This window comes from Armigeres subalbatus, chromosome 1 (assembly GCF_024139115.2).
Source record: "Armigeres subalbatus isolate Guangzhou_Male chromosome 1, GZ_Asu_2, whole genome shotgun sequence".
Lineage (NCBI taxonomy): Eukaryota > Metazoa > Arthropoda > Insecta > Diptera > Culicidae > Armigeres > Armigeres subalbatus.
This window is the reverse complement of record NC_085139.1, coordinates 120,240,748-120,261,439: the sequence shown is the minus strand read 5'-3', so window position 1 is coordinate 120,261,439 and position 20,692 is coordinate 120,240,748. Positions and strand designations below refer to the sequence as shown.

The 20,692-nt window shown below is 46.8% G+C and overlaps 3 protein-coding genes across 6 annotated transcripts in view; 2 read left to right on the top strand and 1 right to left on the bottom strand.

Annotated features, from left to right (window-relative positions):
- Nucleotides 1–20,692, bottom strand: part of LOC134205058 (solute carrier family 22 member 21) — a 217,320-nt gene that overhangs the window by 155,435 nt on the left and 41,193 nt on the right. For all 4 annotated transcript variants that reach the window (XM_062679951.1, XM_062679950.1, XM_062679953.1 and 1 more), the window contains exons 2-3: nt 4,953–5,299; nt 4,771–4,886 (exon numbers count right to left, since the gene is read on the bottom strand). In XM_062679951.1, coding sequence (XP_062535935.1) covers nt 4,771–4,886; nt 4,953–5,185 — 349 coding nt within the window. In that variant the 5' untranslated portion in view covers nt 5,186–5,299. The remainder of the gene's footprint in view (nt 1–4,770; nt 4,887–4,952; nt 5,300–20,692) is intronic.
- Nucleotides 11,268–15,871, top strand: LOC134206493 (uncharacterized). The gene is made up of 2 exons (XM_062682221.1): nt 11,268–12,289; nt 12,356–15,871. Exon 2 carries the CDS (start codon nt 12,398–12,400, stop codon nt 15,869–15,871), a length of 3,474 nt encoding a protein of 1,157 aa, XP_062538205.1. The 5' UTR covers nt 11,268–12,289; nt 12,356–12,397.
- LOC134206492 (uncharacterized) lies at nt 15,989–17,725 on the top strand. The gene has a single exon (XM_062682220.1). The coding sequence runs from the start codon at nt 15,989–15,991 to the stop codon at nt 17,723–17,725; it is 1,737 nt and encodes a 578-aa protein (XP_062538204.1).

Here is a 20,692-nt window from a genome sequence, read left to right as displayed (position 1 = left end):
GTTCCTCCAGGAATTCCTCCGGAAGTTCCTCCAGGAATTCCTCCGGAAGTTCCTCCAGGAATTCCTCCGGAAGTTCCTCCAGGAATTCCTCCGGAAGTTCCTCCAGGAATTCCTCCGGAAGTTCCTCCAGGAATTCCTCCGGAAGTTCCTCCAGGAATTCCTCCGGAAGTTCCTCCAGGAATTCCTCCGGAAGTTCCTCCAGAATAACTCCGGAAGTTCCTCCAGGAATTCCTCCGGAAGTTCCTCCAGGAATTCCTCCGGAAGATCCTCCAGGAATTCCACCGGGAGGTCCTCCGGGAATGCCGCCGCATGAACCACCAGGAATTCCTCCGGAAGTTCCTCCAGGAATTCCTCCGGAAGTTCCTCCAGGAATTCCTCCGGAAGTTCCTCCAGGAATTCCTCCGGAAGTTCCTCCAGGAATTCCTCCGGAAGTTCCTCCAGGAATTCCTCCGGAAGTTCCTCCAGGAATTCCTCCGGAAGTTCCTCCAGGAATTCCTCCGGAAGTTCCTCCAGGAATTCCTCCGGAAGTTCCTCCAGGAATTCCTCCGGAAGTTCCTCCAGGAATTCCTCCGGAAGTTCCTCCAGGAATTCCTCCGGAAGTTCCTCCAGGAATTCCTCCGGAAGTTCCTCCAGGAATTCCTCCGGAAGTTCCTCAGGAATTCCTCCGGAAGTTCCTCAGGAATTCCTCCGGAAGTTCCTCCAGGAATTCCTCCGGAAGTTCCTCCAGGAATTCCTCCGGAAGTTCCTCCAGGAATTCCTCCGGAAGTTCCTCCAGGAATTCCTCCGGAAGTTCCTCAGGAATTCCTCCGGAAGTTCCTCCAGGAATTCCTCCGGAAGTTCCTCCAGGAATTCCTCCGGAAGTTCCTCCAGGAATTCCTCCGGAAGTTCCTCCAGGAATTCCTCCGGAAGTTCCTCCAGGAATTCCTCCGGAAGTTCCTCCAGGAATTCCTCCGGAGTTCCTCCAGGAATTCCTCCGGAAGTTCCTCCAGGAATTCCTCCGGAAGTTCCTCCAGGAATTCCTCCGGAAGTTCCTCCAGGAATTCCTCCGGAAGTTCCTCCAGGAATTCCTCCGGAAGTTCCTCCAGGAATTCCTCCGGAAGTTCCTCCAGGAATTCCTCCGGAAGTTCCTCCAGGAATTCCTCCGGAAGTTCCTCCAGGAATTCCTCCGGAAGTTCCTCCAGGAATTCCTCCGGAAGTTCCTCCAGGAATTCCCTCGGAAGTTCCTCCAGGAATTCCTCCGGAAGTTCCTCCAGGAATTCCTCCGGAAGTTCCTCCAGGAATTCCTCCGGAAGTTCCTCCAGGAATTCCTCCGGAAGTTCCTCCAGGAATTCCTCCGGAAGTTCCTCCAGGAATTCCTCCGGAAGTTCCTCCAGGAATTCCTCCGGAAGTTCCTCCAGGAATTCCTCCGGAAGTTCCTCCAGGAATTCCTCCGGAAGTTCCTCCAGGAATTCCTCCGGAAGTTCCTCCAGGAATTCCTCCGGAAGTTCCTCCAGGAATTCCTCCGGAAGTTCCTCCAGGAATTCCTCCGGAAGTTCCTCCAGGAATTCCTCCGGAAGCTCCTCCAGGAATTCCTCCGGAAGTTCCTCCAGGAATTCCTCCGGAAGTTCCTCCAGGAATTCCTCCGGAAGTTCGTCCAGGAATTTTTCCGGAAGTTTTTCAAGGAATTCCTCCGGAAGTTTTTCAAGGAATTCCTCCGGAAGTTCCGGAAGTTTCTCCAGGAATTCCTCCTGAAGTTTCTCCAGGAATTCCTCCGGAAGTGTCTCCAGGAATTTCTCCGGAAGTTCCTCCAGGAATTTCTCCGGAAGTTCCTCCAGGAATTTTTCCGGAAGTTCCTCCAGGAATTTCTCCGGAAGTTTCTCCAGGAAATCCTCCGGAAGTTTCTCAAGGAACTCCTCCGGAAGTTCTTCCAGGAGCTTCTCCGGAAGATCCTCCAGGAACTCCTCCGGAAGTTCCTCCAGGAATTCTCCTGGAAGTTCGTTCTGGAATTCCCCCGGAAGTTCCTCCAGGAATTCCTCTGGAAGTTTCTCCAGGAATTCCACCGGAAGTTCCCCCAGGAATTCAGTTGAAAGTTGTTCCAGGAATTCCTTCGGAACTTCCTCCAAGAGTTCTTCGGGGTGTTCCTCAACGAATTCCGTCGGAAGTTCCTTCAAAAATTCTTCGGAAGTTCCTCCAGGAATTCCTCCTAAAGTTCCTCTAGGGAAGTTACTCTCTCATACATTACTGAAATCTGTTTTGCAAAGTGTTACATGTGACGGTACCTTGATTTATCAGTCCAAAATATACGTGAAGCATAAAAAAGTGTGTTTCTTGTATGTTATATATAGGAGTGCGGTTCTGCCGAGACGACCGTTCTCTTAATAACGTAGTCATGATGGGACTGGTGACTCATGATCCGCTTTCCGAATTACTTTGCACTTTCGCAAACATGTCGTTGCTCGCATTGCAGACTTCGAAAAAAAAATGTATTTGCAAGTTAGAGATGAGCGAGCCTAGGGCTGCAAGTCCTTAAGTAAAGTTGGAAATATTAATATTTGCAAGTGAAGGTTCATCCCGATGACACTCCTCTATAGCGTATCCTGTAAAGATTCTCACTAGAAGAGCCGGTTGCGACATATAATATGGGTAGGGTCACGTTTGATTTAGGCCAATCCTCGTTTCGCGCTGCGCGATATCTGCATCACTTTTCAGAAGACGAAGGAAATCATCATTCCCGAGCAAAGGCTACGCTCGTTTATTTTTTCTATGTCGATGAGTGAAGGAGGCCGTATTGTAACGGCAGGATTTAAAAAAAACTATTGTCAAAGAAGGTTTCAAGCTGCATAAATGGGTATCTAATGCTGAAGGTGCGCTGGAAAATCTTCCGGTGGACGAGTTAAGGACGCAGTACATGGTAAATATCGACCAAAACCGGTCAAGGCGCTAAGAATCCATTTGAAACCAGGACCGGATTTGTTGGGCATTGATGTTTTCAGTGTTGCTTTAAACGAACAACGGTGAACAAAGAATTACGGTATAACGGCTCCATTCATCTATTAGGTCGAGATACGAAAGAAGCTGTGGATATCAGTTTAAGTTTATGATGACCAACATACTTTTGCTAACCATCCCACGCTAGTCCAGTTTCATGTCCTCTTTGATGCTTCGAAGGCTACTTACGGAGCGCGTGCCTATGCTCCCGTTCGATCGACCAGATCGAACACTTTGATGTGAAGCATTCAGCAGTCAAATCCCGACCAGTCAGCCTAAAGAAGATGGCTCTAGTGGAGCTAGAGTTTTCTAGGGTTCACGTGGTCGTTAAACTGTATCGTGATGACACATTCACGAGAGGTTACAGCACTTTTAGAAAAACTAGAAAAATTCTGACTAAAACTTATGTAGAATAATTTCAGACTATGGGAGCATCGATTTATTTACATGTGCTCATAAACAAAAATGTAAGGCACATATATTAATATCTAGCAGCTGTTGGTAACAAAATGCACGCTGCGAAAAAAAACTGGATCTGTCTTATCTTACCATGTAAGCTTCAGTCGCACTCTTATCGTCCCGTTCTAAAATTAAACCAACGGCAATCCGAATACAACATGCCACTTATATTAAGCAAACATTGTGAAATCTTTGAATTTCACTCCGAAAGGAGAATCAATTTGCCTAAGTGTTGCTGTAAACAGTGTCGTAAAAACGAACAACGGCACACTACAACGTGCCATCATCGACGACGGCGGAAAACGATTCAAGAAAAAAAAACGAAGATCGTCATGTAATAGTTTCCCGGAGATTATCCTTTTCCCAATCACACTAACGCCGAGGTTGTTGAGTTGACGCTATGTTGAATGTGGAAAACAGAAACAGGCAGCGCCGCTCGGATAAAAAATAAAATCCTCCAGCAAAGCAAACATTTCGTAATCGAGCGAGAAGTCTTTGAAATGCTCTATCTACAATCTCAAGACGTACAACATCCCTGCGCCTTCCGGGGGAAGGGGTTTCCACATAACCCAAGCATCAATTTCGCCGCCCTCTCGCCGCTCCAAATCTGATGTAAAAATAACGACTGAAGTCCTGCTCACTTCTCCCCGTCGTCGCCCTTCGACAGTCAGCATTCGGGATGCGGCTCAAACATCGCTGCGGTTGCGAGTTTTTCCCACCGGCATTTCTCGCTGATTCGAAACTAAGAAGATGGTTTCGGTTTTCGTATCAACCGGGTAACGGGTCGGTTGGCTAGTCCTAGACACCTATTTGTTCGATTCGTCTGGTCAAAAGTAATTTTTTTTGTAATTTCCTTCGGTTTTCCCCAAGAAATTCCTTCCATTTCCCCAAAAGATTACTTCGATTTCCTCCGAAAATTTCTTTTGATTCCCTTTGAGTTTCCTTGGAAAAAATCCTCCATTTTTTCAAAAGGAATTCTATCGAATTTCGTCGGAAAAATATTTTGGACATTCTACAATACTTCAAAGCTAGGAATAAATTATAAAAATTTTATCGAATTTAAAACTTTTGCACCTTCATTAAATTATAATCTTTCCTACATTTTAGAATGCCCCACTGTACGACGGTTTTTTACCCGTTGATGCTGTTGTTCTAAGAGGATTCCTCCTTTACCCAGCAGCAATGTTTATGCAAATTAAATGGGGCATAACACAACAACAGCTGAGTCCCATCTCTGCAAGGAGTCCCACCATGCATCACCATCATCATATTATCGTCGTGTTTGGCCCCATTTGCATCGACCCACATTAGCCAGAATAGCAGATAATACACGTATTTACTTACTAATAATATCGGACTCTTGGAAGTTCCACTGGCTGTAGTGCGTCTGGAGATGGGCCTCCGTCACGTTGTACATCTGACATTTGCTGTAGCTGAGCACGCCCTTATTGTCTTCCTCCCTGAAACATTGTTGGTTCATGAAAATTACGAATCATTCCAAATAACAGACAGCTCCCTCAGCCCACCTTGGCAGTGTTAAATTCTTCCACAGCTCGGCGTCGCTGATGTTGAACCGATCCATGCCCGGCACGTGGCAGTTGTGTGGCGGTTTGTTCAGGGCCAGGATGATGCTCATGTATGACATCGACGCGAATATGATCGCTCCCATGTTGAAAATGAGGTTGAAACGACGCTGAAACCGGCCATCGTTGCCGACCTTTTCCAGGATTCCATCGAAAGCGGCATCATCTGCATCCATTATTTTTTCTACGTCTTGCTTTTTTTTTCTTCGTGCAATGAGATCTTAACGTTGCTTAATTTCCTTCCTCACGGTCCGGATACCTATGAGCTAAGGCGAGAGCTGGAATGCAACCTGAATGGAAGAGATTTGAGAAGAGAAAAAAGTACATTTATTCTAATGGTATGCTCCGTTTGAACCAGAGGAAAGCTTTTCTCAAGCTGGCGACAGAAAAATTGTTAAGCGTTTGAAAAGAAGAAAATCCTTGAGATGGTGTTTTTTGCTAACAATGAATAATTCGTTCATTCCGATTCAATGTTGCTCAAACTGGAATGAATCAACTTAAAACGAAAAGAACCATCTACATTGAATCTTTTGATGTCGAAAGCGTGTTTCTTAGTGATATTTTATATTATTTTACTTTCCTTGGATTTACATCCGTCAACTGCATTAATATCAGCTCACAATTGTACATTCACAATCTTTAGTTTGGAGCTTTCAAGGCTTCTGCAAGATGATTATTTATTGGAATTAGCTTATTGTGCTTAAGAGAATTCTACAGTTATTTATTGAGAACTTTCGATGCCATCCAATGCACGCATTTGTATAATCCTGTGCAAGTTCTATAATACTGTGTTCGCACAACGGCCTGAATAACATGTTATTCAAATTATCGACAAAAGCTCATCAAGATAGCAGAATAACATGTTACAAGGCCCTAGTGCGAACCTAGTATAAGGCATGTTTTTGTTTGGAATAATCATGAAACCACCACTTTAATTGGGGCTTCGTACAAGTGGTGTGGCTTTATAATTATTTTAAACTAAAGCATGCATAAAAATAATTATCATTAATTGAAAATTTTATAATTTTAGGTTGGGAGGCCAATAATGTCCTAAATCGAATCGCTGGAATCGAAATTTTAATCTTCAAACATGACCTTAAAAAAACAGCGATGGTGTTATACTAATTTCCGGGGTGTGCTTTTCGGATCAAAAGATTTTCGCAATAAACTGATCAGAACGTCAATAAAGCGATTACAATATTCAAATCGCAGGAAGGCCCGCACACCTCCGTGGGCTGTGGTGATATCTAGATCGGATGGTATAGCACTCCATTTTAAAAGAAGCAGATGAGAGCTGATAAGCTAGCGCAGTCGTAAGTCAAGTCATCTCGAGGAGACATAGTTAAGTTGTTCCCTGCAACGCTTAAGCTAACCCCTTCTCTTGAAAGGGAGCCGTCAGTGCTGCGATGCTAATAATGGTCCCTAAAGTCAGTGTTTGGCAACTCGGTGAACGATCTTCGTAAAACTTCCGTGTTATCCCTTTTTTTAAAGACTTCGAATTGGAGCAGTTTATGTTGACTGCGGCGGAGTGGCAGCTCCTCGCGCCGAGCAACTGACCCCTAGTTAATGGGGAAAAACTGATGCCAGCCATAGTGTGCAACATACTATTCCCTTGAACAAGGAGAGGGATCGTGTAGTTTCCGGATGTGGTGGAAGCGTATGCGAGGGCTTTCCGTCAAATAGCTGCTGCCAAACAAAGGCGAAGTAGGAGGACACCTGCAGCCTCACCAAATGCGGAGAGAAGAAGTCCGTAGGCTTTGTGGAGGCACTGATTGAAAATCGGGGAGAGTATGCTGACTAGCTCCCGACGTACTACACAATGCAGCCGTCTGCCTGGCCCTGTCATTTGTCCTATGCGGTGTTGATAAGGTTTTAAACAGGCAAATCCTCAATCTACAACCGGCTTCCACCGCTCTGAAATGAGAGATGAACGACAGTCCTTGGTAGATGGAAACTCCGAGGATCTTGACGAGTTTCCGGTTTTAGACCGGTTGCCCATCATTCTTTAGACTAGCCTATATGGTGAAGACGACCGACGAGGCCCACCGAAGAAACTGAACTAACCGCTGCTTTGGTTCAAAATTAGGATGTTCTTCGTTTCTGTTCTTAGAGATACCATTGAAGACTCCGTTCATGGTAACCAAAAACAAGATCAGCCTCAAGTTTTTTCACGCAGCCTACTGTTAAGTAACCTCTCGACAACCTGCAATACACAGGAGGTCAGCGAGATAGACCGATAATCAGCTATAATAGTAATATTTAGCTTTATTAAGGGCATGCTTCTCGGAATCCAAAACGAAAAGCACTGGCGTTTTCAAGAGCCGCAATTAACAAGAAATTGTTCCGAATTTCTACAAAAAACGGTTCGGAAAATCAACGAATAGTTTCTTTTGAGTATTCTTCGAAACTCTAAGGTGCCTGTCATTTTTTTTTTGTTCTTTATTTAGGTGTTTTTTTTTTTAATTCTAGATTAAGTTCAACACCGAGGTGCCTGTCAGAATAGAAGCGTCTACGCGACGTCGCGCGAAAATTGCACGCAAAGGAATAAGAATCAATAATATTATTTTATTTTTTTATTCAGACTAAGGCCGAAATGGCCTGCGCGGTATATAAAAGTCTTCTCCATTCGGCTCGGTTCATAGCTACACGTCGCCAACCACGCAGTCTACGGAGGATCCGCAAGTCATCTTCCACTTGATCGATCCACCTTGCCCGCTGTGCACCTCGCCTTTTTGTGCCCGTCGGATCGCTGTCAAGAACCATTTTCACCCGGTTGTTGCCTCAAATTCTGGCTACGTGCCCGGACCACTGCAGTAGTCCGATTTTCGCGGTGTGAACGATGGATGGTTCTGTCAGCAGGTCATGCATCTCGTGGTTTATTCGCCTCCTCCAAGTACCGTCCGCCATCTGCACCCCACCATAGATGGTACACAGCACTTTCCTTTCAAAAACTCCAAGTGCGCGTTGGTGCTCCACGAGCATCGTCCAGGTCTCGTGTCCGTAGAGGACTACCGGTCTAATGTGCGTTTTGTAGATTATCAGTTTGGTACGGCGGCGAACTCTATTCGATCGGAGCGTCTTGCGGAGTCCAGTGGCGTAGCCAGAAAATTGGTCTGGTGGGGGTTTTCCGACGTGTTTTCGAGAGAAAAAATTTCTTCTTAAAATTTCGTTTCGGGGTAGGGGGGCAGTGTGGTTTATGCCCAAAACCACCCCCGTGGCTACGCCACTGGCGGAGTCTAAGGTACGTACGATTTCCAGCCACTATGCGTCTCCGAGTTTCTCTGCTGGTATCATTTTCGGCAGTCACGAGTGAGCCCAAGTACACAAATTCTTCCACCACCTCGATTTCGTCACTACCAATGCAAACTCGCGGTGGGTGGCTCACATTGTCTTCTCTTGAGCCTCTTCCTATCATGTACTTTGTCTTCGACGTGTTTATGACTAGTCCGATCCGTTTGGCTTCCCTCTTCAGTCTGATGTAGGCTTCCTCCATCTTCTCAAAGTTGCGTGCCGTAATATCTATGTCGTCGGCGAAGCCAAATAGCTGGACGGAATTATTGAAAATTGTACCACTCGTGTTAATCCCTGCTCTTCGTATTACCCCTTTCAAAGCGATGTTAAATAGCAGACATGAAAGACCATCACCTTGCCGTAACTCTCTGCTAGTTTTGAAGGGACTCGAGAATGAGCTTGAGCTTGAGCTTGATTGACTGCTCGTAGTTTCTACTCCATTATGACCAGATCAGCTGTTCTTGCACAGGGAACCAACAGATGTTTGCTTGGGACTAGCACACATCTTCAATGTACAAGTACTAGTGATCTCATTTGATAGGTCATACTGGCGCCTGCCACGTCAGAATGCAAGTCAATGTAGGGAAGAGGGAGGAAATGATGATGCAATCACTCGCCCATTGCAAGCCGAATATACCTCTGCACTTGCCACGAGTTCATGCGGAATTTGTTGGAATTTCTGGGTTAGGTTGGAGAGGCAGAGGTCCGTCTTGGTTAACAAGCTGCCAATGTGATAGATAGGAGAAGGTAACTGATGGAATTTCTAATTGGATGTAGGAAACGAGCTCTATAGTTCATTTCCAATTCTAGCAGATTACTGATATAATACTCAAGTTGAAGGTATAGGAATAGTAATGGAAACGGTATGGAAGTCCATTTCCAGTTCTAGCGATTGCTAGAACATGAGAAATAAAGAGAAATATACAAAGTAGGAGAATGGAACGGACCTGAGATTGAACCCACGACCTCCTGCGTATGAGGCAGAAGCAGTAGCCATATGACTACCAAGCCCGCTTCCGAGTTTCGAAGGGACTCGAGACCCCTGAAACTCGAACTACGCACATCACCCGATCCATCGTCGCTTTGATCAACCGTGTCAGTTTATCCGGAAAACCGTGTTCGTGCATTAGCTGGTCCCGATTGATTGTATCATTTGCGGCTTTGAAGTCGATGTATAGATGATGTGTTGGCACGTTGTATTCGCGGCATTTCTGCAGTACTTGGCGAATGGCGAACACCTGGTCCGTGGTGGAGCGTTCGCCCATAAAACCCGCCTGGTACTGCCCCACGAACGCCCTTGCAATTGGTGCTAGTCGACGGCATAAAATTTGGGAGAATACTTTAGAGGCGGCGTTCAGCAATGTGATTGCGCGGTAGTTGCTACAATCCAGCTTATCGCCCTTATTGTAGATGGGACACACGACACCTTCCATCCACTCCTGCGGCAAAACTTCCTCCTCCCAAATCTTGGTAATTACCCAGTGCAGCGCTCTAGCCAGTGCCTCACCACCGTGTTTAAATAGCTCTCCTGCTAGTTGTTCAACCCCAGGGACTTTGTTATTCTTCAGCCGGCCAATCTCCTCCTGAATTTCTTGAAGATCCGGAGTCGGTAAAATTATGTCCTGCGCGCGTTCTCCCAGGTCCATCACCATACCGCCATCTTCGACTGCCACATCGCCATTCAAGTGTTCTTCGTAGTGCTGCCACCACCTTTGGATCACCTCACGCTCGTTCGTAAGAAGGTTCCCGTTCATGTCCTTACACGTATCAGGCTGTGGCACGTTACCCTTACGTGAACGGTTTAACTTCTCATAGAATTTTCGTGTGTTATTAGCGCGGTACAGTTGCTCCGTCTCTTCACGGTCTCGATCTTCCTGTTGCGCTTTTTCCTCCGGAAAATCGAGTTTTGTCTGATCCGCGCCCGTTTGTATCGTGCCTCGTTCGCCCTCGTGCGGTGTTGCAGCAATCTCGCCTATGCTGCATTCTTCTCTTCAACTAACTGCTCACATTTCCCGTCATACCAGTCGTTTCTCTGATCCGGGGGAACCGTGCCCAGTTCAGCGGTTGCGATGCTACCAATGGCGGATCGAATATCTCTCCAGCCATCTTCAAGAGATGCTGCGCCTAGCTGCTCTTCCGTTGGAAGTGCCACTTCCAGCTGCTGCGCGTATTCTTGTGCTAGTCTACCGTCTTGTAGCCGCCCAATGTTAAACCACGGCGTCCGACTTCGACGCGTGTTGTACACCGTCGAGAGTTTTGAGCGAAGGCATACTGCAACGAGGTAGTGGTCGGATCCAATATTCGCACTGCGGTAAGTGCGGACGTTCGTGATGTCGGAGAAGAATTTAGCGTCGATTAGAGCGTGGTCGATTTGGTTTTCCGTTTCTTGGTTAGGTGATCTCCATGTGGCCTTGTGGGTGTTTTTGCGGGGAAAGAAAGTGCTTCAGACTACCATTCCGCGGGAGGCTGCGAAGTTTATGCATCGTTGGCCGTTGTCATTCGATACGATGTGCAGACTATCCGGTCCGATGACTGGTCTATACATTTCTTCCCTTCCTACCTGTGCGTTCATGACGATTTTGACGTCCCGCAGTGGGCATCCCGTATGTCTGCTCCAGCTGTGCGTGGAACGCATCTTTCTCGTCGTCGGGTCTCCCTTCGTGTGGGCAGTGCACGTTGATGATGCTATTGAAAAAACGGCCTTTAATCCTCAGCTTGCACATCCTTGCGTTGATTGGCTGTCACCCAATCACACGATGGCGCATGTTGGAGCAAGTAACAGTAGGTCAACATGCATTAGGTCACCACATAGACGATTGACATCGCTTGCATGCGATAATACAGTGAACGCGCTCCATTCGAACAGTTCAGCATACGGTTAGGGATTTTCGCCCGTTCAAACTGGCAGTTTTGTTCGTAGCATAAATTATGTATAGATCGAGCTGTAATAGTCGTTAGCCAAAAGAATCCAGTCAGTCTCCTTCCTACCTGCATGCCAAGTGAAAGTGTACCAATCCCGTAGAAGTTATATCAAATAAAAGATTAGAGTGAAATCATTGCATCCAAAGTGTTAAGTTAAATCCTTAGTTAGTGCTTTAAGAACAAGGTGGAAGAATAAATTGAGTATCTAGCTGAAGACCGTGTATGTGCATTACTCTCATCTCGCCTACCCGTGCCTCGCTGCCCTCGTCGTTGTTGCTGCTGCTGCAGCCGGTGTGGTGAAATTACTTGCATGCTTTCTGGTGCCTTACACGGTGGAGCTGCGTGGGAGAAAATTTGAAGCTTATTGCGAAAAACGAAGACACAACGTAGGACGATTTCTGGTAAGCGCCAACATAAATTGGTGCCGTGACCAGGATCTTCGACGCCATTGAGGATTCTGAACCACGTGAGACGATCTACTGGGCGCTGCCATCTTTCTTTCGCCATTCTTCCGGAGGTGCATAAAATTATACAGGGCTCAAATCAATTGGGCTTCAGGTAATAACCTGTCCAATTCACTTCACGGGTATCGCAGGTGCCCTTAAGGTTCCATTTCTTTCTTTGCATGCGTATAATACTTTGGAAGGGATTCTCGAGTGCTGCCAAGCCTTTTGGAGCACATCTGCATGCTGACTCCCGCCATCGTGATTAGGCCCGCTTGGTTGGAGACTTAAGCTGGATATCGCCATTGCATTTCGGCTGTTCTGCGCCATCTTCTAAATGGCTTAGGCCACCTCACGTGCCAAACGTTCGCTGCACCTGTACCCCGGTCATCAACACCCAAAAGGCGGTGCCGCCTGGTGAACCACGAACATCCCTGAGACACTGCGGCAAGGCTTTCTACGGAGGTTTTTCTGCATTTTTGGCCAATCTCCAAGTGTGATCCATCCTGCCAATTTACTGGCCCTGTGCTACCGCCATCTTATCGACTAGCACGGACGGTGCTTGGGTATTGTTCCTGTTGGCTGATTTATACAAATTCAAGGCACATACTTGCCTTGGAATTGGTGAGTACCATTCCAAGTATTTTACTTGCTCGCTCCAGGCCTACCGTGGTCTTCTTGTCTTGACAGATTCGCCCTCTGTTCCTGAGTAGCCACCGTGTTCCGGCTTGCATGATGGAGCAGCAACAACTGCAAAAGGCGTATCTCAGCTCCCGGAGGACCACGATGATTACTGCGCTGGGTCGGGCAGAGGCATTCGTGGCTAATTTCGACGAGCAACGCGACCAAGGGCAGGTCTCAATTCGGCTGGAGTACCTGAACAACATGTGGACAACGCTGGAGGAGGTGCAAGGGCAGTTGGAGGACATTGAGTGTGGTGAACAAGGTAGGCAAGTTAATGCTGACATTCGTGCAAATTTTGAACCTCGGCTGTTCCAAATAAAAGCCGCCTTACTTTCAAAACTACCTGTTCTTAATCAAGCTCGCATCCCTGAATCTTCTTCTTCGCCGTCTTCCGCTCTCGCTGGGTTGAAACTACCTACGATCTCGCTTCCTGAATTCAACGGAGATTACATGCAGTGGCTAGGGTTTCATGACACTTTTCTGGCGCTCATTCATTCAAATTCCGACGTTGCAGCAATCCAAAAGTTTCATTATTTGAGAGCAGCTCTGAAAGGTGAAGCGGCTCAGCTCATTGAGTCCATTGCGATTTGCTCAGCGAATTACAACCTGGCTTGGCAAACATTGGTGGACAGGTACGCCAATGAATACCTGTTGAAGAAACGGCATCTCCAAGCACTGTTCGAAATCAACTCGGCTAAAAGAGAAACTGCTGCATCTCTACATGCACTGGTGGATGAATTCCAGCGTCACACCAAGATCCTGTGTCAACTAGGCGAACCAACGGAGTCCTGGAGCACCATCTTGGAACATCTATTGTGCACAAAACTCCCTGACGACACGCTGAAAGCCTGGGAAGAGTACGCATCAACCTCTAGCAACCCGAACTACGACTGCTTGATCGAGTTTCTTCAGCGACGTATGCGCGTTTTGGAGTCCATTTTGGTGAACCATCATCAACCCGCATCCATTCCAAACGTGTCATCTCATTCTTCCAAAAGGGCTCCCAATTTCCGTGTATCATGTGCTTCTACTTCCAATTCCGCCTGCAAATGTCCAGCCTGCAATCAAGATCATCCGCTTATGAAGTGTGCAAGGTTCAACCAGCAGTCTCATTCCGAACGGCTGCGTTTCGTATCGAGCAAGCACCTGTGTCACAATTGCCTTAAAAGTGACCACATTGCTCGTAATTGCTCATCAACTTACAGCTGCAAGCATTGCCGTAAACGCCATCATACGATGCTGCATTCCGGTGACGTCACTAGATCTGTAAACGATTCGCCTTCCACTCGCACGTCTATGTCGACGCAAGCTATCCAGTCTGCTGCTTCATCCGTTGTGGAATCAGTTCCCCGATCATCCGTCGTAGATGTTGAAGAGTGTCCCAGGGTCGTTGCCAGTGCCTCCGCTCCACAATCTCGAGAAGACGTTTTTCTGCTGACGGTACTGGTGAAGGTAGTTGATGCATACGGACAAGACCACATAGCACGTGTTCTGCTCGACAGTGCCTCTCAACCAAATCTCATCACGGATCGTCTGGCACGACAATTGCACTTGAAGCGGACTTCTGTTAACGTGACAATTCAGGGAGCTGGAAATATTTCAAAGAAAGTGAAGGAATCAATCTTTGCTCGAATCAAATCGCGAAACGACAGTTTTGAATGCGGTGTGGACCTACTATTAATGGATACCTTGACTGCAGATCTTCCAGCACAAGATATATGCATCGAAGACTGGCAGATTCCTCAAAATTTGTCATTGGCCGATCCCATGTTCAATAAGAGCCAACAGATTGACATGGTTCTGGGCGCAAAACACTACCACTCTTTCTTTCCAAGTACTGCTCGTCTTCAGTTGGCCGACAATCTTCCGACACTGGTAGACAGCGTTTTCGGTTGGGTAGTAACGGGATCAGCAAGCACGGGTCACCCTATTCAACGGCAATCTATTACTCCCAGTGTCGTCGCTGTTTCTATGCCGACACTTGAGGAATGTATCGAACGTTTTTGGAAAACTGAAGAATTGACCGTCGTCAACAACTATTCGGTAGAGGAGCGCCACTGTGAGGATTTCTTCCAATCCACAACGTCTCGTGACGAGACAGGCCGCTACATTGTCCGGCTACCACGGAAACCCGATTTCGACGCGATGCTAGGTGAATCCAAAATCGGTGCTCTTCGTCGCTTCGAGCAACTCGAGCGGCGACTAGAACGGGACCAAAAGCTGAAGGAAGAATATCACGATTTCATGAGGGAGTACCTCTCCCTCGGCCATATGCGATTGGTCGAGTCGGACGATGGAAACCACTCCCACACATACTATCTTCCTCACCACCCCGTAATCAAGGAGGCAAGTACAACCACCAAAGTAAGAGTCGTATTCGACGGCTCTGCTCGTACTTCAACCGGCTTCTCCCTGAATGAAGCTCTCTGCGTGGGTCCGGTGGTCCAAGATGACCTTCTTGCCATCATTCTCCGGTTTCTGACTCATCCCGTAGCTCTGGTAGGTGACATAGCGAAGATGTACCGGCAGGTTGGCCTACACCCAGATGATTGTCCTTTGCAACGCATTCTCTTCCGGTTCACAAAAAACTCCCCAGTTCAAACCTATGAATTGCAAACCGTCACCTACGGTCTATCCCCTTCCTCTTTTCTGGCGACGCGAGCACTCCAGCAAGTTGCATCGGATGAAGGTAATGACTATCCAGTTGCCGGCCAAGCACTTCGGAAAAACTTTTATGTAGACGATTTTATTGGAGGGGCGAAAACCATCGAAGAAGCTATCCAACTACGAGAAGAATTGGCGAACTTACTCTTGAAAGGTGGATTCATGCTGAGAAAGTGGACATCAAACCGCCTTGAAGTACTGCAGGGGCTCCAGGATGACCAAATCGGAACGCAATCAAGCCTACAGTTCACACCAAACGAATCGATAAAGGCGCTAGGAATTCGATGGGAGCCAGAGTCCGACACTCTTCGTTTCGATTCCCCAATACAGCAACGTGATGAGCCTCCAACAAAGCGATCCATCCTCTACGACATCGCTAGACTCTTCGATCCGCTCGGCTCCCGGATTGCACCCATCGTAGTCAGAGCCAAAATCCTGATGCAGGAGCTATGGTCCCTCTCTTGCGACTGGGATGACCCAGTGCCTCATATTATTCGACTAAAATGGGAAAAATTTCGACTTGAGCTTCCAAGAATTGCAACCTATCGAATTGATCGCTACGCCTTTCTCCCAGATGCACAAATCGAGCTGCATACATTTGCTGATGCGTCAACGTCTGCATACGGAGCATGCACATACGTCCGTTGCGAAAATGCTCTGGGTACCGTACGAATCAGGCTACTTGCCTCAAAAAGCAAGGTAGCTCCACTAAAGAGATTGACAATAGCTCGCCTGGAACTGTGTGCTTGTGTTCTGGCAGCTCATCTACATCATCGCATCAAACAGGCAATCCACATCAATGTATCTGTATCGTATTTCTGGTCCGACTCTGCCGTTTGTTTGTATTGCCTTCGCTAGGGGGCATGGAAAACATTCGTTGCCAATAGGGTCTCCGAGGTGCAACACTTCACCCATGGAAGCAAATGGAACCATATATCCGGCTCCGAGAACCCCGCGGATCTAGTTTCACGCGGAATGTCAGTGGAAGATTTCCTGCAAAGTGAAGACTGGAAGCATGGCCCTTCATGGCTAGCACACCAACAGTCATCCTGGCCAATTTCAAACCTACCTGCCGTCTCGGAGGACATTCTGGAAACCAAAAGCGTTGTTGCATCCATTCAAACAACAACCAGCATCAACCCATGGTTTCTTCGGTGGTCGTCCTATACTCGACTACTCCACACGGTAGGATATTGCCTCCGTTTCGTAACAAAAACACGTTCAAAGGCCAGAACCCAGTCAATTGCACCCCTCACGGGAATCGAACTCGACGCGCAGTCACTCACCGTCCAGGAGCTTGTCAACGCTAATGCCCTTCTAACCAGGCTTGCCCAGCAAGATGTCTTCGGGGATGAGATCAAGGACCTGCAGCGAGGAAATACCGTAATGAAGAAATCGCCAATACGTCGAATGTGTCCACTCATCGATCCAGAAGGAATACTACGAGTAGGAGGCCGATTGAACCTGTCTCAGCTGCCATATCAGTCCAAACACCCTGCCCTCCTCCCAAAAGATCATCCATTCACCAGGCTAATCGGAGAACATTATCATCGGAAGCTCCTCCACGGCGGCGGGCGTCTTTTGTTGTCGTCGATTCGTGAGGAATACTGGCCACTGAACGGTCGTCGTTTGGTCCATAGCATCGTACGAAATTGTTTCCGGTGTATACGCCATCGTCCGCAGCCCGCTCACCAGCAGATAGGTCAGCTACCAGCAGCGAGGGTCATACCAAGTCGTACCTTCTCCAACACAGGCGTGGATTATGCTGGTCCTCTATACATGAAACCCATCCATAAACGAGCAGCCCCGGCAAAAGCTTACCTGTGCATATTTATATGCTTTGCAACAAAGGCTGTCCACCTAGAGTTAGTTGGGGACCTCTCTACCCAGGGGTTCATTGCAGCGTTACGCCGATTCATTGCAAGACGTGGAATCCCAGCCCACATTTATTCGGATAACGGAAAAAACTTTGAGGGAGCAAAACGAGAGCTAGGCGAGCTATTTGCCAGGTTTAGGAGCCAAAACGAGCAGAGCATTATTTCTTCTGCTTGCACAGATCAGGGAATTACTTGGCACTTGACTCCCCCCAAGGCCCCACATTTCGGTGGCCTATGGGAAGCGGCGGTCAAGACTGCCAAACGACATCTATTTCGACAATTGGGTAATACACGTCTGTCATTTGAAGCATGTTATACTATTCTGCACCAAATAGAATCTGCGATGAATTCCCGTCCTCTTTTACCGATGTCCGATGATCCTAACGACCTCGCCGCCCTAACACCAGCACACTTCCTCATCGGTACCTCGATGTACGCCCTGCCCGACCCAGCCACTCAGCATACACCAGTGGGCGCCCTTGAACATCTTCAGAAGCTCCAGCATCACGTTCAGAAATTCTGGGTTCACTGGCGAACCGAGTATTTGCAGGAGATGATGAGAGATACAAAGCTAGCAGCACGAAACGACGAGATCCGGCCTGGAAGGATGGTCATCCTAGTTGACGAAATGGTGCCAACAACCCGTTGGCCACTTGCGCGTATCACTGAAGTACATCCTGGAAGAGATCGATTGAATCGAGTTGTTAGCCTTCGCACCGCCAAAGGAGTCATCATCCGACCAATTACCAGAATTTGCTTACTTCCGTGTTTCGAGCCAATTCTAAATCAGGAGCAACGAGAAGAAACTATCGAAGATCCAAATTCCCATCCATAAGAAATAGTTTTTGCCTGTAAATAGAAGAAAAATCGAATATTTGTTAAACAAATTGTACTTACCTGATAGAATAAGTGAAACCAGTTTGTTTTTGTCTACAATTGTTATGTTGAACGTATCCATTCAAGGCGGCGGGTATGTTGGAGCAAGTAACAGTAGGTCAACATGCATTAGGTCACCACATAGACGATTGACATCGCTTGCATGCGATAATACAGTGAACGCGCTCCATTCGAACAGTTCAGCATACGGTTAGGGATTTTCGCCCGTTCAAACTGGCAGTTTTGTTCGTAGCATAAATTATGTATAGATCGAGCTGTAATAGTCGTTAGCCAAAAGAATCCAGTCAGTCTCCTTCCTACCTGCATGCCAAGTGAAAGTGTACCAATCCCGTAGAAGTTATATCAAATAAAAGATTAGAGTGAAATCATTGCATCCAAAGTGTTAAGTTAAATCCTTAGTTAGTGCTTTAAGAACAAGGTGGAAGAATAAATTGAGTATCTAGCTGAAGACCGTGTATGTGCATTACTCTCATCTCGCCTACCCGTGCCTCGCTGCCCTCGTCGTTGTTGCTGCTGCTGCAGTCGGTGTGGTGAAATTACTTGCATGCTTTCTGGTGCCTTACACGGTGGAGCTGCGTGGGAGAAAATTTGAAGCTTATTGCGAAAAACGAAGACACAACGTAGGACGATTTCTGGTAAGCGCCAACAGCGCATCTTACCCAGCACTATGAAGCCGGTTCCCAGCTCGTTGGTGGTGCCACAGCTTTGGTAGAAGGTAGCCGCTCGATGCCCGCTTTTCCACACTTTCTGTCCTGTCCAGCAAATCTCCTGCAGCGCCACGACGTCGAAGTTGCGGGGATGTAATTCATCATAGATCATCCTGTCGCAACCTGCGAAACCTCTAGCTATAGCGACTTGCAGCTCCATGTTCCAAGCTTCCAATAGTGATCCTGTATTCGTCGCATTATCTCTTATATTGTTCATAATGATTGGTTTTCCAGGCGGCTTATTGGGCCTGCGGAAACCTCCTGTCTCCTCGGAGGGCCGTCGTGTCAGGACTGTTTAGCGTCCACCTAACACCAGGACTTGGGCTTGTGCACTTTGGCGGAGCCTACTTGTGGATTCATGCAGCTTTTTATAGAGGTTTAACAGGGCCCACTGTCAAACCCTACCACATCCTAGGCAAGCTCCACAACTCGCAGATGGCCTGGGGAGGGATCATCAAGCCCTTGTACATAGTCCCTGCTGCCCGCTAGCGTTATGGTGTTTGTATTGGTGGCTTCCGATGGCAAAATAATGGACCCGGTGTTCATTCCAGAAGGCGACAAGGTGAACACGGAGGTCTACATCGGGATTTTAAGTAAGTTTGTTTTTCCGTGGATCAAAGAGCAGTACGGATCGAAGCCAAATGTTGCATTTCAACAAGACGGGGCTCCGTGCCACACCTCAAACCGCACTCAGAAGTGGTTGCAGGAACATGAGCCGTTCTGGGCGAAGGACATATGGCCACCATCCAGTCCCGATCTTAGTCCACTAGACTACTCTGTATAACGCGTCATGAAGGCCAAGGCCTGTTCTAAACGCCATCCGAGTACAGCAAGCCTCAGGCAAACATTGACCCGTACCTGGTGGGTCATGGATCCAGCCTACATAATTTAGACTTGCCGTGCGTTCCGGAAGCGTGTGAAGGCCGTAATTGCATCAAATGGAAACTAAATCGATGATTAATATTATTTAAGACTATAAGAAGCATTTCCCCTTTGAATAAATAAAAAAAATCAAATCAAATTTCTGAGATTTTTTAAAATTTTGACATATTAGGGTGGCTCAAATTAGTATGGAAAAAACTATTTCCAATTTTTTGATGGGCCGCCCTCTCATTCGGTTCTATTTGATGCCCTGATGCTCTGGACAAAATTTCAGCCAAATCAGTCAACGTTTGGCCGGTGCTAAACTCGTTGGAAGTTTATATGCAAAAATGTATGCAGAAACATCCAAAAACAGTGATTTTCAGTTAGACGGCACAATTTACGATGAAGAACTATGATACTTATTCAGATCGTGTAGAATTTATTACAGAATGTAATGCTGAAACCGCGAAAGGATTAGTGTTTGCCCGGCGAAGTTATTAGCATTTCTCTGAAGTGGGGTTTGAGCAAATTTCGTTTCTTTTACCTTTGAAAAGAAATAAATTCAGCCCTACAACACTCCAGTAAAATGCTAATATCTTTGCCTAATAAACTCTAATCCTTTCGCGGTTTTCAGCATTACATTCTGTAATAAATTCTACACGATCTGAATAAGTATTATTGTTCTTCATCGTAAATTGTGCCGTCTTACTGCAAATCACTGTTTTGGGATGTTTCTGCATACATTTTTGCATATAAACTTCCAACGAGTTTAGCACCGGCCACAGGTTTACCGATTTGGCTGAAATTTTGTCCAGAGCATCAGGGCATCAAATAGAACCGAATGAGAGGGCGGCCCATCAATAAATTTGAAAAAGTGATTTTTGAGCCACCCTAATACATATATATTATATTCTTTTACAAAACATATTGCGTTGAGATCAGGGATTGGATCCTAAAGAGAAAGAAAAAGTCTCTCACTTATCATCTCTATATACATATACGATACGTAGCATACCACGAGAGACTTTTTTCGCAAGCTGTCATGATAGAGAACTGATTCGGGATGCTGTACCCCATGATAAATTTCTTCTAGAAAGCTCCAAATCCGGGGACCACTGGCTCTGATGATGCATTTCAACTTGTTCTACACAACTGTGCAGTAATCAACACGATCGGAGCGAAAACAAAGCGAGAATCATCATCTTTCTGTGGGGGCTGCCTATCCGATTTTGATTTTTCGCACTTGTATACAAGTTTGATAAATTTGTTATCATGGCTTGTTATATTCCTAGACTAACAATTGAAAAGGGCGTAACAGCCAAAATTTATTCCTT